Here is a 17,422-nt window from a genome sequence, read left to right on the forward strand (position 1 = left end):
ATGGCTGATGTTCAGATTAGTATCCCTGACTGCTTCCCGCTCTACGAGCGTGCGGAGGCGTATCAAAGCCCCCCCCCCCCCCCTCTCAGGAATCCATTGAATTTGGTACGGAGCTGAGAGAGGTTCAGGACGCGCGTCTCGTCGCTTCCACGCGCTCGTCTTGGTGGACGGCCGAGCGAGCAGCTGCCAGCGGAGCCCCGCCCCCAGCGGAGCCCCGCCCCCAGCGGAGCCCCGCACCCAGACGAGACGAGGCCGCGAGACAGAGAAACAAACACAAGGCCAACCCGGAGATATGAGGTCAACAACACCAACGCACAAACACACAGGTTAAAGATAAGCAGAGGAGGGAGGCAGGGAGGGTGGGAGGGGGGGAGAGAGAGAGAGAGAGAGAGAGAGAGAGAGAGAGAGAGAGAGAGAGAGAGAGAGAGAGAGAGAGAGAGAGAGAGAGAGACACACACACACACACACACACACACACACACACACACACACACACACACACACACACACACACACACACACACACACAACTCTGGATCAATTAGCACATTTTCTTGTATATCGTCAGAAATGTATATATTTTATAAATGAATATTCAAAAAATAGATATAAAGTGTTAATCTAAAATTGTGTGCGATCCATTTTCTTGGGATAAAACGAGGTAATGTGTCCCCCCTGGTGGCGGCACCCGGCTTCACACATTAAGTCACTGGAACGCAAGGTCTGGACAGGATATATAGTACGGCGTATACCCTTGAATTCTTCAATATACTGACAGATATTAATAATATGACGTTTTATTTATAGAAGATCAAAGTTATAATAAAACACAAACTAATAATTTAGCTTGTTGAATGTAGCCGCCGGCCGTTTGTTTAAACTGCCGATCAACGTAAGGATAAGTGGAAGTTCAAGATTTGTTTGTCATTCAGCATGTTCGACACATGGAAAACGAAATTTGCTCTCACGTCCAGCAATATGGCAGCAGGTAAGCACATGATTAAAAAATAGGTTATGAATATATAATAAATAGGTTAATAAATAGGATAAGGAAAAAAAACAAAAAACTGCCCATGAATTCTCGTCTCCATCCCCTCTCAGCACACAGAGGCGTTGCCTTCATGTCAACCAGCTGAGGTTGATTTGATTTCGCATTGCCAGCCCATTCCGCCCATTCCTCACTTCGAGTTAATGGAAAATGTGATGAGAATCCCATCATCAGCTCTCCCAACCAGATGGCTGAAGTCCACAGTGGTGACATCAGACCAGGGCACGCATTTGCGGAGTCACATGGGAGCCGGCCTGTACTCACCCATGTTGATCCTCCTGCAGTCACAGTCCCAACAGAGAGACCATCGGGTTGTTTTTCTGTTGCGAATGTAATTTGAAAGAGACAGAGAGGAACGACTCATCCGCGCACAGCATGCTAATTGCTTAGTTATTATTATATGCGATAAGCTGAATGATATGTAGGTCTAATGTAACAATACCAGAAGAGAAAGTCGAGCAAATGACAGTGATCTGGTTTAAAAATAAATACAAAAATACAATTATTATAATCTTACAAAATATGCAGGAAAGATGTCATTACGTCTGACGATGCCTTCGACGTGTGTATGTGTGCGTCTGTTCGAATTTTATTCTAGTTTTAATGGTATTTTTGGTTTTAATTGACGCGGATAACGGTGATACCAAAATACCCAGCATCAGTTCGGTCTAGAACGCAGCATCCCGTTATCTCGCGGGATCTCCCTCCTCTTCTCGTACCATCGCGTCGCTAACAGCGCTAGTTGCTACACCCGCCACGAGCGCGCTCCGGTGTCAAATGTCAGCCGTTAACCAAACGAATCCTCTGGTTTTCTTCTATTCGTGACAATAATGACGATAACCTAGCTGTTTACAGATACATTAGCGTCGGGGTTGCCCGCTTAGCCAGTCGTAACTCCAGAAGTGTGAAGCTGCTGGCTAACCCGTAGCTAGATGAGAGGCTGTTAGCCGAGGTGTGGGCAGGTCGCTGTAGCCTCTCTAGAGCCGCTCTCCCCCAGCTGAAGAGCCGCCCTCCGCCCGCTGCAGAGCCGCTCTCCTCCCGCTGAAGAGCCGCCCTCCGCCCGCTGCAGAGCCGCTCTCCTCCCGCTGAAGAGCCGCTCTCCGCCCGTTGCAGAGCCGCTCTCCTTCCGGAGGAGTGGGCAGGTCGCGGTAGAGCCTCCTCCCGGAGGTGTGGGCAGGTCGCTGCAGAGCCTCTCTAGAGCCTCTCTCCTCCCGGAACCGGGTTCATGTCGGCCCGTCAGACACAGCCACACCTTGCGGGAGAGCAGACACCCTGCGTTTAATGTTTCGCCAGGACGTCAGTGTGCCGTCTTTTATTCCGTCTTGTTTGTATCTTTTCCAACACGAGAAGAGGAACATGTCCAGGTACAACGTGTACAGCCTTCTGGACTGGGTCTACGGCGGCGTGGACCCCAAGTTCGAGGGCAACGGGGGCCCCGAGTGCGCCGCGTACCTGGCGCCCCAGCAGCGGCTGAGCGAGAGCCTGGTGGTCGTCCTCATCTCCCTCGTTGAGATTGCCCTGTCGCTGAGGAAGATCCGCCGCTCGAAGGAGCTTCAGGTCCCGGGAAGAGACTGGACCCGGACGCAGAATCAGGACAGTCTGGGGAAGAACCTGTTGCTGGTCTCCCTGTGCATGACTTTTGGGATTGAGGTCGGGTTCAAATTTGCCACCAAGACTGTGATCTACCTGTTGAACCCCTGCCACGTGATGACCATGGTGCAGGTGAGCATGCAGGGCAGTTCAGGGGCTCGAGGGTTGTTCTGAAGCTCTGGTCCTTAATATGTTATGTGCCAATGCTGGTATTTTTCAGACACTTGTAGGATGCACTGGATCAGATAATAAGTATTATAGGACTACATCAGCGAAGGGATATTCATCCATCTATATTTACATCTATATCATGTATTTAGTTGTTAGTTATTGGACTAGAAACCTGTTGTAACCTGATGTGTTTGACACGGAACTCCCATTACATTCAGAACACATGGCCGAGATCTCAGCCCAGGGTGTGTCGTGTTTCACTCTATTCAGGGCATCATCTGCAGAAAGTCTTCTATTGCTTTACTGACTACTAACTATATTCTTACTAGGAAGAGTTGCATTCTAATAGGAATGAGAATTGTAGAGATATATGCTGTAATTTTAACTTGACAGAATTACGGTTAAATTCTGAATTCTTACGAGTAATATTGTAATTATAGTTTTCAAATTCGTATTCTTACAAGTAAGTATGACGTTTTTGCTCGTAAGAATAAAATTCTTAGAGTACCAATTTCAACATGGGTATCTCCATAGAATTGAGCTTTTACATTAACAGCTGAAAGCTCTTGACTTCCTCTGTAAACATCGGTGCCTGCATCACATCCGGCCTCTAAAGGTCACAGTGTAGCCTCCTCACACGCATCCCCGGGATTTGGACTCCAGGCAGTGTGTGTGAAATGAACTTTGACTCCTGCAGCGCGGTTTCGACCTCCCAGGAGAACGCCCAGAGAGCCTCCGAGAGGGGCAACCAAACAAACACTGATGGCTTCTGGAGCCGGTACTCCAACTCTCATGCTCCTTCAAAGTCCCTCGAGTATCTGAGACATGATGAAGTAATGGAACGCGTTTTAACCCAGTCCATTATCTCAGGATGGGCACCAGCGCGTTTTAACCCCGTCCATTATCTCAGAACGGACACCAGGGCGTTTTAACCCAGACCACTATCTTAGGATGGCTACCAGGGCGTTTTAACCGCATCCATTATCTCAGGATGGGCACCAGCGCGTTTTAACCCAGTCCATTATTGGGGTAGGTTAGAAATTAAATCATCTGTTTCTGTCTTCAACTTATTTATTTTTTTTTAAAACATTAACGGGAAAGGAAAACTAGTTTCAGTCTGCGTTGTGGTTTCAACGTGCGTGTGCTTCCATTAGGCCAGTCAGAACTAGCCTGGCTATCCCCAGACCAAGCTCAATCGAGCTTGGTCTGGGGAAGCTGCCGTCATTTTCTTCAGCAAGAGGCGTGATCAACGGGCCCAGTTCAAATGACTCTGTACGCAATTGGCTGCCTGCTGCCGCTTCCCTGTCGTCATTGTGTTAAACCAGCCAATAGCGCGCCAAGGGGAAAAGCCAGCTTGGTGATTGGCTCCCGCAAAAACGAAAACTAGAAAGAAATGTATTGCTCTTCTGCAGCCCCTTCTGCAGGGCGAACTCAAACCGCCGGCAGAATGGCTCCTCAGCCCATGGGTGGGCTTGGGCAGGGGGGGGCATTGTATGTGTTTGAGGGAGTTTAACTCCCGGTCAGAAGGTTGTGGTGTCTGCAGTCTGTCTGTCTCCTTGAAGTCGTTCCTCTTGTAGTGAGGGCATCAGATCCTTAATGCATCGGAAACAAAGATCTAATGAGCGTATAGTAACTCTCCACGTGACGATGTGTCTGAGAGCAGTACGGAGCACAAGCCATGCTGCCATGCCAAGGTCATCACTGGTTCAACCACATCTCCCCACGCTCATCACTGGTTCAACCACATCTCCCCACGCTCATCCCTGGTTCAACCACATCTCCCCACGCTCATCACTGGTTCAACCACATCTCCCCACGCTCATCACTGGTTCAACCACATCTCCCCACGCTCATCCCTGGTTCAACCACATCTCCCCACGCTCATCACTGGTTCAACCACATCTCCCCACGCTCATCCCTGGTTCAACCACATCTCCCCACGCTCATCACTGGTTCAACCACATCTCCCCACGCTCATCACTGGTTCAACCACATCTCCCCACGCTCATCCCTGGTTCAACCACATCTCCCCACGCTCATCACTGGTTCAACCACATCTCCCCACGCTCATCACTGGTTCAACCACATCTCCCCACGCTCATCACTGGTTCAACCACATCTCCCCACCGTCTTCTCTCTTGTCGTTTAGAGGTGTACCGAAGAGGCCCTCGGGGTGGGGTTGACAATGCTAGCGTGATGGTGGGAAAATGGGCAAACTAGGGTTGGGAACACGAGACCTTTGTACTCCATTGGTTTACAGGAACCGTTGACCTAGTTGTAATCTAACCTGGTTTGTGACACTCATTGAAAGACGCTTAATGGTTTATAAAAGCCCCCCGATCCTAGCATCAAGCACTGCATGTATTGGAGCCAACCAAAGAGGAGGATATTATTATTATTATACTTCTGTAACTTCATTTATTTCAGCGAAATAACTCGGGCTGTCAATTTCTGGTCGATTCGTTGGTCGACCAAATTGTCACTGGTTGGACAATCGCTGGTGTTACTTTCATAGGGAAGAAGCCTTTATCGCTTGGTCGATTGTCAGTAAAACAGGAAGCTCTTGGCTTGACTACAATCCTACCAGTCCCCTCATTTTCCTAATCTAGCTCAACAGGTCTTCTACCGAGGATGCAAATTGAAGGTTCAAAGTTCATTCTAAATTAGTGAAGTAATATCTTCTTCCTGGGTTGAGGTGTGTGTGTGTGTGTGTGTGTGTGTGTGTGTGTGTGTGTGTGTGTGTGTGTGTGTGTGTGTGTGTGTGTGTGTGTGTGTGTGTGTGTGTGTGTGTGTGTGTGTGTGTGTGTGTGTGTGTGTGTGTGTGTGTGTGTGTGTGTCAGGATCTGATAAAGTGAATCATTTGTGCTCCACAGATCTTCCTCCTGGCCTGTCCACCATGCAAAGCCTCCATGATCATCTTCAGGTGAGGAGGAGGTCCTTATCCTCGCGTAGGGCCCAACTCTGTTGTGTGACTTAAGGGCTGCTTATGGTCCCGCGCAACGCAAGGGGGCTACAGACCCCTTGCGTCCTTGTGGACCCTCCTTGCGTCCAGCGCTAGGGCCGGACGTGCACCTCCCATAAATGGTAACCTTCTGTCGAGGCGACGCATTAGCGAGGGCTGTGATTGGTCCGCTCACTAAAACCCGACGCAGAACCAAAACATGTTCACGACTGCGTCAAAGCCTCTGCCTGTTCCTAGCGCTGTGAACGTGGGACCATAACCAGCCATTTACTGAGCTTCACCTGGAATAAGGGCCCCGATTACTTAATGACTCTGTTAACAAAATAATGTAAATCTTCTGTGTGAGAGGGAGGGCTCCCCAGGCCACTCATACACATGTTGTCTACGGGCAGTGTTGTTTAGTGGCTTCACCCTCACTGCTGACGTCGTAGGCCTTGGAGCAGCGGTCACCGCGTATGGAATAGTGGAATCGGAATCCCCGCGACAGAATCCTGTTGCTGGGATACGAGATAACTCAAGAACACAACACGAGTGTGGCATGATAACAGAGCCAGGCCTGTCTGAGAACACTGCCAGCCACAGCGGCCACAACCGCTTCCTCAACCCGGTGATCGCTGGAACTCCAACCCTCCAATCAACGGGCTAATGCTGCAAGACTCCACTATCAGTGGCATGTTGATGCCCTGTCTAGCTCTGCTGCTAGAGCAAGGCATTAACGCTGCCAGGGTGAGGGTAGGATTCCCTGTCTACCTCTACTGGTAGAGCAAGGCTTCAACACTGCCAGGGTGAGGGGTTGATTCCCACTCCGTCTACACAGCATTTCATAATGTTAGCAAACAATAGGCGGCAAGATACTCCCGGGTTGCAGATTATCTTGACCTCTGCCCTGGTCAAATGACATGGAAGGGTTTGTTTACCAGTGGTGCCTTCGGAGAACGCTTCGGCTTTCTCCACTCGGAAGAACGTGTATTATTGTTGTGACGTAAAGGTGAATTTTCCTGTGGAGGGATAGGATAGGATAAGAGCCCACAGCAGACGCGTTGCTGTGTTCAGGTTGAGGAAGTGGCTGGTGGCGGTTGTCCCTCTGTAGTTTCCACAGAGCTTCCTGTTGGGAAAGTGTGTGGCCAGCCGGCCCGGTAGGTTGGTGGTTTCAACATCAACTGTGAGCCAAGAGGCCCTGGGTTTGATTCCCCAACCGGATGGCGTCTAGGAGTACAACAACACCAAAGCACTAGTGAAGCTCCACCGTGACCTTTCACTGGACACAGCGCCTTCTGTTCTTTAATAATGACAAGAACTCATTTCATAGGTTAATAACCAAAGAGATCATAAATCATGAAATGACTTTTACACTAATATAACACAATACAAATAAAAGGAAATTAGTAATGAAATGCATCCTTATTCATAATGAATGCTGACTTTCGATTGTGTCGATTAGTGATCTGGAGGTTTTGTGTTGTTTAAAACTGTTCTGTTTTAACTGAGTGTTTGTTTTAATCTGTTCTGTGTGTTGTTTTAACTGTGTGTGTTTTGTTTTAATCTGTCCTGTGTGTTGTTTTAACTGTGTGTGTGTGTTTGTTTTAATCTGTTCGGTGTGTTGTTTTAACTGTGTTTGTTTTAATCTGTTCTGTGTGTTTTAACTGTTTGTTTTAATCTGTTCTGTGTGTTTTAACTGTGTGTGTTTGTTTTAATCTGTTCTGTGTGTTGTTTTAACTGTGTGTGTGTGTTTTGTTTTAATCTGTTCGGTGTGTTGTTTTAACTGTGTGTGTTTGTTTTAATCTGTTCGGTGTGTTGTTTTAACTGTGTGTGTGTGCTTGTTTTAATCTGTTCTGTGTGTTGTTTTAACTGTGTGTGTGTGTGTGTGTGTTTGTTTTAATCTGCTCTGTGTGTTTAACGTTGCGTTGCAGGCTGCAGGTCCACATGCTGAATGGCGCTCTCCTGGCTCTGATCTTCCCCATCCTCAACACCAGATTGGTGAGTCTTCATCAAACCCCTATCACAACCGGCCACACAAACTAAACTACCATAGGGCTGGGCGATATGGCCAAAAAAAAAAAAAAAAGATTTCAATCGATTTACATAAAAAGGCATTATGGCAGGCCCTGCCATTGTAAGCAGTGTAACCTGTAATATAACATAAAATGTAAAATATATAAAATATAAAATAAAATATTACTAATGATAAGAGGTAGTTCTGATAAAGTGCCAACATAACATTCAAACTTTCAACATGTGTTCATAAATATACAGTGTTTTGCAAACGGTACTTGCCTTTAAAAAAGGGAATAGTAACAGGAGAAGAATGAGAAAAACACCCACGCAGCTCTTTCCTTCAATCGTCTGTATTGAATGAGGAAGAGGAGCGCAATCCCCCTACTGGAGCCCCGAGGCATTACCAACAGATCGACAAATTACCAACAGATCGACAAATTATTAAACCACACTGATATATTTCAAATTAATTATGTTTACCTCAAAATAGATTATACATATATGAATAGATTGTTGTATACAACTTGTAACACTCGCTGCCATGTTTGTGTATCACTTTGGTAAATGCTCGCTCTGTGCGGATGGAGGGCTGAGCCCATTCCGAACTATGGGAGCTGAGAGGGAAACGTGTTTGCGGATGTTGAAGAGAAAACCGATTTTCATTTAAACAAGTCGACGTGAGCTACACACTCGAGTTAATCGATAACATCGGTTTATCGCCCAGCCCTACCAGCAATCATTACGATTAATATTCATACTGTTATGAAGAGAAGGCCTACGAAGGCTCTATGTGGTGTATGACCCCCAACATATCAGACCCCCGTACTGAACCAGCCGTACTGCATACTACAGAGTGGAGGACTGATAGCCTTACTGTATACTACAGAGTGGAGGACTGATGGCCTTACTGTATACTACAGAGTGGAGGACTGATAGCCTTACTGTATACTACAGAGTGGAGGACTGATGGCCTTACTGTATACTACAGAGTGGAGGACTGATAGCCTTACTGTATACTACAGAGTGGAGGACTGATGGCCTTACTGTATACTACAGAGTGGAGGACTGATAGCCTTACTGTATACTACAGAGTGGAGGACTGATAGCCTTACTGTATACTACAGAGTGGAGGACTGATGGCCTTACTGTATACTACAGAGTGGAGGACTGATGGCCTTACTGTATACTACAGAGTGGAGGACTGGTAGCCTTACTGTATACTACAGAGTGGAGGACTGATAGCCTTACTGTATACTACAGAGTGGAGGAGTGATAGCCTTACTGTATACTACAGAGTGGAGGAGTGATAGCCTTACTGTATACTACAGAGTGGAGGGCTGATAGCCTTACTGTATACTACAGAGTGGAGGGCTGATAGCCTTACTGTATACTACAGAGTGGAGGAGTGATAGCCTTACTGTATACTACAGAGTGGAGGACTGGTAGCCTTACTGTATACTACAGAGTGGAGGACTGGTAGCCTTACTGTATACTACAGAGTGGAGGACTGATAGCCTTACTGTATACTACAGAGTGGAGGACTGATAGCCTTACTGTATACTACAGAGTGGAGGACTGATAGCCTTACTGTATACTACAGAGTGGAGGACTGATAGCCTTACTGTATACTACAGAGTGGAGGACTGATAGCCTTACTGTATACTACAGAGTGGAGGGCTGATAGCCTTACTGTATACTACAGAGTGGAGGACTGATAGCCTTACTGTATACTACAGAGTGGAGGAGTGATAGCCTTACTGTATACTACAGACCATGCTTCAGTGAGACCCTCCGGGTCTCCGGGTCCGGGCGTCCTGTGACCTCACAGTTGTCGTGGCAACGTTAAAGTGCCTCTCACTCCCACGCTGTGGTGGAACTGGTCCCGGTCCTGGAGACGGTGTCAGCCTGGAGACCCCCCTGAAGACCCCCCCTAGGGCCCAGGGGAGAGGGTCCTGGGGGGGCAGAGCCTGAGTGGAGCTGATGTGTACAACAGGCTGGTTCTGGTCCACTGGGATCACAACCAGCCCTGGTTCAACCACTCTCCCCTCCTCTCCCCACCTCTCCCCTACCCTCTCCCCCTCTCCCCTCCTCTCTCCCCCTCTCCCCTCCTCTCTCCTCCTCTCCCCTCCCCTCCTCTCTCCGCCTCTCACCCACCTCTCCTCTCTCCTCCTCTCCTCTCTCCTCTCCTCTCCGCCTCTCCTCCTCCTCTCCGCCTCTCCGCCTCTCCCCTCTCCTCCTCTCCTCTCTCCTCTCCTCTCCGCCTCTCCTCCTCCTCTCCGCCTCTCCGCCTCTCCTCTCCCCTCCTCTCCTCTCTCCTTCTCTCCCCCCTTCCTCTCTTCCTCTCCCCCTCCCCTCCCCTCTCCCACCTCTCCACAGTGCAACTTCTGGAAGCTCTGAATTCTAAAGTGTCGTGAACAAACTGAAACTGGTTGCTGTCTTGATGCCGCTGACCTGACCTTTGACCTCTGACCTCGTTCCCTCCCCAGCTGCCATTTGAGAAGGAGATCTACTACATCCAGCACGTGATGCTCTACCTGGTGCCCGTCTACCTGCTGCGGAAAGGAGGTGAGCCCCGCCCCCTGGCCACCACTCTGACGCTAGGCTAACGGAGGGCTGCTCTGAGGCTAGGCTAACACCATTACGGAGGGCTGCTCTGACGCTAGGCTAACACCAGCACGGTGGGCTGCTCTGACGCTAGGCTAACACCAGCACGGAGGGCTGCTCCGACGCTAGGCTAACGCCAGTACGGAGGGCTGCTCTGACGCTAGGCTAACACCAGCACGGAGGGCTGCTCTGACGCTAGGCTAACGCCAGCACGGAGGGCTGCTCTGACGCTAGGCTAACGCCAGCACGGAGGGCTGCACTGACGCTAGGCTAACGCCAGCACGGAGGGCTGCTCTGACGCTAGGCTAACGCCAGCACGGAGGGCTGCACTGACGCTAGGCTAACGCCAGCACGGAGGGCTGCTCTGACGCTAGGCTAACGCCAGCACGGAGGGCTGCTCTGACGCTAGGCTAACGCCAGCACGGAGGGCTGCTCTGACGCTAGGCTAACGCCAGCACGGAGGGCTGCTCTGAGGCTAGGCTAACGCCAGCACGGAGGGCTGCTCTGCCGCTAGGCTAACGCCAGCACGGAGGGCTGCTCTGAGGCTAGGCTAACGCCAGCACGGAGGGCTGCTCTGAGGCTAGGCTAACGCCAGCACGGTAGGGCTGCTCTGAGGCTAGGCTAACGGTAGCAGGGTAGGGCTGCTCTGAGGCTAGGCTAACGGTAGCAGGGTAGGGCTGCTCTGAGGCTAGGCTAACACCAGCGGGGAGGGCTGCTCTGATGCTAGGCTAACGCCAGCACGGAGGGCTGCTCTGACGCTAGGCTAACGCCAGCACGGAGGGCTGCTCTGAGGCTAGGCTAACGCCAGCACGGAGGGCTGCTCTGAGGCTAGGCTAACGCCAGCACGGAGGGCTGCTCTGAGGCTAGGCTAACGGTAGCAGGGTAGGGCTGCTCTGAGGCTAGGCTAACGGTAGCAGGGGAGGGCTGCTCTGACGCTAGGCTAACGCCAGCACGGAGGGCTGCTCTGACGCTAGGCTAACGCCAGCACGGAGGGCTGCTTTGACGCTAGGCTAACGCCAGCACGGAGGGCTGCTTTGACGCTAGGCTAACGCCAGCACGGAGGGCTGCTCTGACGCTAGGCTAACGCCAGCACGGAGGGCTGCTCTGACGCTAGGCTAACGCCAGTACGGAGGGCTGCTCTGACGCTAGGCTAACGCCAGCACGGAGGGCTGCTCTGACGCTAGGCTAACGCCAGCGCGGAGGGCTGCTCTGACGCTAGGCTAACGCCAGCACGGAGGGCTGCTCTGAGGCTAGGCTAACGCCAGCAGGGTAGGGCTGCTCTGAGGCTAGGCTAACGGTAGCAGGGTAGGGCTGCTCTGAGGCTAGGCTAACGGTAGCAGGGTAGGGCTGCTCTGAGGCTAGGCTAACGGTAGCAGGGTAGGGCTGCTCTGAGGCTAGGCTAACGGTAGCAGGGTAGGGCTGCTCTGAGACCAGCACGGAGGGCTGCTCTGACGCTAGGCTAACGCCAGCACGGAGGGCTGCTCTGAGGCTAGGCTAACGCCAGCACGGAGGGCTGCTCTGAGGCTAGGCTAACGCCAGCACGGAGGGCTGCTCTGAGGCTAGGCTAACGCCAGCACGGAGGGCTGCTCTGAGGCTAGGCTAACGCCAGCACGGAGGGCTGCTCTGAGGCTAGGCTAACGCCAGCACGGAGGGCTGCTCTGAGGCTAGGCTAACGCCAGCACGGAGGGCTGCTCTGAGGCTAGGCTAACGGTAGCAGGGGAGGGCTGCTCTGAGGCTAACGGTAGCAGGGGAGGGCTGCTCTGACGCTAGGCTAACGCCAGTACGGAGGGCTGCTCTGACGCTAGGCTAACGCCAGCACGGAGGGCTGCTCTGACGCTAAGCTAACACCAGCACGGAGGGCTGCTCTGACGCTAGGCTAACGCCAGCACGGAGGGCTGCTCTGACGCTAGGCTAACGCCAGCACGGAGGGCTGCTCTGACGCTAAGCTAACGCCAGCACGGAGGGCTGCTCTGACGCTAAGCTAACGCCAGCACGGAGGGCTGCTCTGACGCTAGGCTAACGCCAGCACGGAGGGCTGCTCTGAGGCGAGGCTAACGCCAGCACGGAGGGCTGCTCTGAGGCTAGGCTAACGGTAGCAGGGTAGGGCTGCTCTGAGGCTAGGCTAACGGTAGCAGGGTAGGGCTGCTCTGAGGCTAGGCTAACGGTAGCAGGGTAGGGCTGCTCTGAGGCTAGGCTAACGGTAGCAGGGTAGGGCTGCTCTGAGGCTAGGCTAACGGTAGCAGGGTAGGGCTGCTCTGAGGCTAGGCTAACGGTAGCAGGGTAGGGCTGCTCTGAGGCTAGGCTAACGGTAGCAGGGTAGGGCTGCTCTGAGGCTAGGCTAACGGTAGCGGGGAGGGCTGCTCTGAGGCTAGGCTAACGGTAGCGGGGAGGGCTGCTCTGAGGCTAGGCTAACGGCAGCGGGGAGGGCTGCTCTGACGCTAGGCTAACGCCAGCACGGAGGGCTGCTCTGAGGCTAGGCTTACGGTAGCAGGGTAGGGCTGCTCTGAGGCTAGGCTAACGGTAGCAGGGGAGGGCTGCTCTGACGCTAGGCTAACACCAGCACGGAGATATGAAGATCTTGGGGCCCCTGATGGGCTTAAGGAGAGGGGGGCAGGACCCCCACTCTCTCTGGGCCCCTATTCGCTGTTGGAAGCCGTTTCCTAAATGGATCCCCTTGTGACATCACAAGTGGCAGCAGCCGGCCAGCCGTACGGTGGTTTGGACCACCAACAATTCAACACCTGAGGGCGGGACTAGAGCTGTTGAGGACCGACCAATGGGCTCCCAGGGAGGCCTGGGGCTCTCTGCTCGTATCCGGGCAGACGTTAAGACCGCGTTAAGGCACAGAGCTTCCCTGCTGAGTTGCCGTGGAAACCCGCCCGGCAACCCAGTGTTACAGGAGGCTTCCCTTCCCCTCGGTATTCAAATAGGCCGTCCAATGAGAGGACTGCGTCTCAGTGCACCATGGCAACCGTCGTGAAGACGCGCAGAGCGCTCAGACTCATTAACCTAGAACAGCCACGGTACACTCTGTCCTGGAACCAACACGCATACCATGCACTCACACATTCCTCACTGTGTGTGTGTGTGTGTGTGTGTGTGTGTGTGTGTGTGTGTGTGTGTGTGTGTGTGAGAACAGGTGCCTACAAGCCGGAGCCCCTGGGGGACATGTGGTGGGCCCTCCTCTCCACGGGGATCCTGTTCCTCTATCACTTCATCTTCCTGCAGGGCCTGGGCATGGTGAGACCGCAGCGCCCCCCGCTGGCCACACACCGCACTGCACCTCTCAGGGCGTTACACAGTGGACATGAAAACACCGGGCCCAAGCTATGACGTCGCTGTAGCGTCAGTGTGACGTCGCTATAGCGACAGTGTGACGTCGCTGTAGCGACAGTGTGACGTCGCTGTAGCGTCAGTGTGACGTCGCTGTAGCGTCAGTGTGACGTCGCTATAGCGACAGTGTGACGTCGCTGTAGCGTCAGTGTGACGTCGCTATAGCGACAGTGTGACGTCGCTGTAGCGACAGTGTGACGTCGCTGTAGCGACAGTGTGACGTCGCTGTAGCGTCAGTGTGACGTCGCTGTAGCGTCAGTGTGACGTCGCTGTAGCGACAGTGTGACGTCGCTGTAGCGACAGTGTGACGTCGCTGTAGCGTCAGTGACGTCGTTGTAGCGACAGTGTGACGTCGCTGTAGCGACAGTGTGACGTCGCTGTAGCGTCAGTGTGACGTCGCTGTAGCGACTGTGACGTCGCTGTAGCGACTGACACGTCGCTGTAGCGTCAGTGTGACGTCGCTGTAGCGTCAGTGTGACGTCGCTGTAGCGTCAGTGTGACGTCGCTGTAGCGTCAGTGTGACGTCGCTATAGCGACAGTGTGACGTCGCTGTAGCGTCAGTGTGACGTCGCTGTAGCGACAGTGTGACGTCGCTATAGCGACAGTGTGACGTCGCTATAGCGACAGTGTGACGTCGCTGTAGCGACAGTGTGACGTCGCTGTAGCGTCAGTGTGACGTCGCTGTAGCGACTGTGACGTCGCTGTAGCGACTGACGTCGCTGTAGCGACTGTGACGTCGCTGTAGCGACAGTGTGACGTCGCTGTAGCGACAGTGTGACGTCGCTGTAGCGACAGTGTGACGTCGCTGTAGCGACAGTGTGACGTCGCTGTAGCGACAGTGTGACGTCGCTGTAGCGTCAGTGTGACGTCGCTGTAGCGACAGTGTGACGTCGCTGTAGCGACAGTGTGACGTCGCTGTAGCGACAGTGTGACGTCGCTGTAGCGACAGTGTGACGTCGCTGTAGCGACAGTGTGACGTAAGTGTGATGTCGCTAATCACCACTGGTGGTGAGACTAGGTCCCTTCTACGATGTCGGAGTCAAAGGGTACAGAGGGGGGGTGGGGGGGGTTAGAGAGGGGGGGGGGGGGGGGGGGCGTTAGGCCCTTTGAGCCCGACCTGTGATTAAGGGCGATTAGTAGTTGGGTGGAGCCCGCCTCCCAGCCCGCTGTACAAGGTGCTGATTCCCCGTGGTGTGTCCAGGTGACGGAGGTGAACCTGAACAGCATGCTGTGCCCGGCCGTGTCGGACCCCTTCTACGGGCCCTGGTACCGCGTGTGGGCCACGGCGCACCAGACGCTGCTCACGCTGCTGCACGGCAAGGCGCTCACCTTCCTGTGCCAGCACGCCGCGCCCGCCTACCACGCCCTGCTCGACTCCGCCCGCCTGCGCAGCAAGAAGATGGACTGACCACCTCCGTCTCCTCCCAGTCCTCCTCCTCCTCCACTCCGTTCGACCACGTTCGCCTTTTCGTTCCAGTATGCCTGTTTTCGTTGTGTTCTCGTTTTCTCTTTCTTTACTTTTGTAAAAGACTCTCTGTCTCTGTCTCTGTCTCTGTCGTTATGTGAGTATTCTCTGAGGTCCGTGAACGTCCTTCTTTCTAGTGATGAGCCCGGCTCTGCTCTCATGCTTAGAACAGGGGCCCCCTGGTGCCCTGAGACCCACAGGGGTCCCTGGGGGTCCAGAGACCACCTGGGGGCCCCTGGGGGTCCAGAGACAGCTGGGGGCCCCTGGGGTCTTGAGTCAGGTCCCAGCGCGGGTCGGAGAGGAGATCTCTAGAATCTACTCCAGGGAACTTCTCAGCAAAGGTTTTGGTTCTGTTGCCTTGTTTTAGTTCTTACGTCGTTTTGAACACGCTGAGTTGAAGTTGTCCTGAAGACCTTAATTGTTCACACGCGCCTGTGTGTGTGTGTGGGGGAAAATGTGTGTGTGTTGTGTGCGTGTATGAAGCATTATTTTCTTTGCATAATTCCTAACAGTAACATGTAAAATATTGTAGTCATTCATACGTTTCTTTCAAAGCATAAAAAAAAAAGACTGATCCTGTTTACTATTTATGATTACTCCATCAGCGTAGTCATGACTACGACCTGTCCTCCACGGGGGGGCTTCTTCTCCCACCGTCTTGTTGTGGGCTTGAACGAACACGACAACAATCTGTGTTTCTATTGGTCAGCCATTTCACAGCATTCCAATCGCCATGACGTCATGTCGAAGGTGCATCGTGTGTGTGTGTGTGTGTGTGTGTGTGTGTGTGTGTGTGTGTGTGTGTGTGTGTGTGTGTGTGTGTGTGTGTGTGTGTGTGTGTGTGTGTGTGTGTGTGTGTGTGTGTGTGTGTGTGTGTGTGTGTGTGTGTGTCCTACTCTGCCGGTAACAATAATATGTCTAACCAGAGTATTCTAGATTGTTCTAGAGCAGCCGTGGTTTCAGCTCTCGGCCATCGAGCGGAGACCTCGACCAACTCGCCACGTTAGACGAGATTCATCCATGTTAACTTTGCCTCAATTGATAATTGTAATGTTTAAAATGTTTCCCGTACTTGGAGTTTTGAGGGATTTTCACTCTGTGTTACTGTAGCATACGTTTTAAAGGCAGCGGTGAGTTTTTTGTACCATGTTTGGCTCCACTGTGCTGTATTGACAATAAAAGCATTCGGTCCATCAGTCATCAAGGCCTCAAGGATTCATTCGTACGTACTTATCAATTGGTGAAATGTTTTATACTATATCCTAGTTTCCATCTGTGGTTCTGTGCATCGCGTGGACTACACCTCTACTCCTTGCATCTAGCAGTTACCGACCTGTCTGTATTTGTAAAGGTTTAAGTCATTTTTAATGGCTACATGTGATTCCACCACACGCCATTGGTTAATGATCCCAGCCATGCAATGCAAGAGGATGGATCATGAATTAAGATTTACATTCATATTAAATTCCCTCTCAAAGCTGTTCCTGAAAACAAGATGGCGTCTCAATGCATCAGGCAGTTGTACATTTCCGATCATTCCAAACTACATGTACTTGACGTAAATGTTCTATACATGTATTTTTATAGCGCTTTTCAAAATGCTCCCTTTACAATAGATATAAAATCCTATTAAAACCATTCTAAAATGCCCTGGATATCCTTTAGAGTAAGATAATCGGGACAGAAAGACATGTTGAACGAGTTTAGACATTATCACCAAGAGTCATGATGGAGGCTTTGAGGGAAGCCTTAAAGGGTGAGTGTTCCTGAGTGGTTAGGGGGGGGGAGGAGGCGGAGAGGGCCCTGTCCAGGATATGGTCATGGGGGGGGGGACCGGTGGGGTAGCAGGGGTCAGATAATGGAGATGAGCGGGTTCTGTGGTATGGTTTGAAGAGGTTGTTTGACCGGGGAGAAGGGGTTTCAGGACACAGTCTCTTGGTCAGTCTTAAGCAGAACTGAGCCGAAGGTTCTGCGTTCCATCCCCTCGGCCTAACGCAGAACTGAGCCGAAGGTTCTGCGTTCCATCCCCACGGTCTAACGCAGAACTGAGCCGAAGGTTCTGCGTTCCATCCCCTCGGTCTACTCGTCATCCCTGAGCAGAGAAATTGACGCGCCAAAGAAAGAACTCCAGTACACACGAATGTCTCTTTTCATTTGGTTTTTTATTTTTTTTTATTGAATAAATGGTTTTAAAAGGTAATAACAATGTTTAAAACTACATTATCGTCTTCACAGCCATGGCTTACAAACCGAT

At 51.9% G+C, this 17,422-nt stretch overlaps 2 protein-coding genes across 2 annotated transcripts in view; both read left to right on the forward strand.

The window, feature by feature from the left end:
- The window catches only part of LOC132461457 (uncharacterized), a 1,659-nt gene extending 1,363 nt beyond the window's left edge, over positions 1-296 (forward strand). The window contains exon 2 of the mRNA XM_060056546.1: positions 90-296. Within this exon, the coding sequence (XP_059912529.1) occupies positions 90-296 (207 nt within the window). The remainder of the gene's footprint in view (positions 1-89) is intronic.
- A 1,081-nt stretch (positions 297-1,377) lies between these two features.
- On the forward strand, positions 1,378-16,368 carry LOC132462137 (transmembrane protein 164). Its single transcript, XM_060057748.1, has 6 exons — positions 1,378-2,770; positions 5,683-5,732; positions 7,682-7,748; positions 10,253-10,331; positions 13,510-13,610; positions 14,905-16,368. The coding sequence occupies exons 1-6, from the start codon at positions 2,330-2,332 to the stop codon at positions 15,109-15,111; spliced, it is 945 nt and encodes a 314-aa protein (XP_059913731.1). The 5' UTR covers positions 1,378-2,329; the 3' UTR covers positions 15,112-16,368.
- Positions 16,369-17,422: the final 1,054 nt, after the last annotated feature.

This window comes from Gadus macrocephalus, chromosome 7 (genome assembly GCF_031168955.1).
Source record: "Gadus macrocephalus chromosome 7, ASM3116895v1".
Taxonomy (NCBI): domain Eukaryota; kingdom Metazoa; phylum Chordata; class Actinopteri; order Gadiformes; family Gadidae; genus Gadus; species Gadus macrocephalus.

Excerpts from the sequence above, each read along its gene's own strand:
- LOC132462137 (XM_060057748.1), top strand. The coding sequence starts at position 2,330 with ATGTTTCGCCAGGACGTCAGTGTGCCGTCTTTTATTCCGTCTTGTTTG. Across the intron at positions 7,749-10,252 it reads CCATCCTCAACACCAGATTG|CTGCCATTTGAGAAGGAGAT; the intron begins GTGAGTCTTCAT and ends TTCCCTCCCCAG. Across the intron at positions 13,611-14,904 it reads TCCTGCAGGGCCTGGGCATG|GTGACGGAGGTGAACCTGAA; the intron begins GTGAGACCGCAG and ends TGGTGTGTCCAG.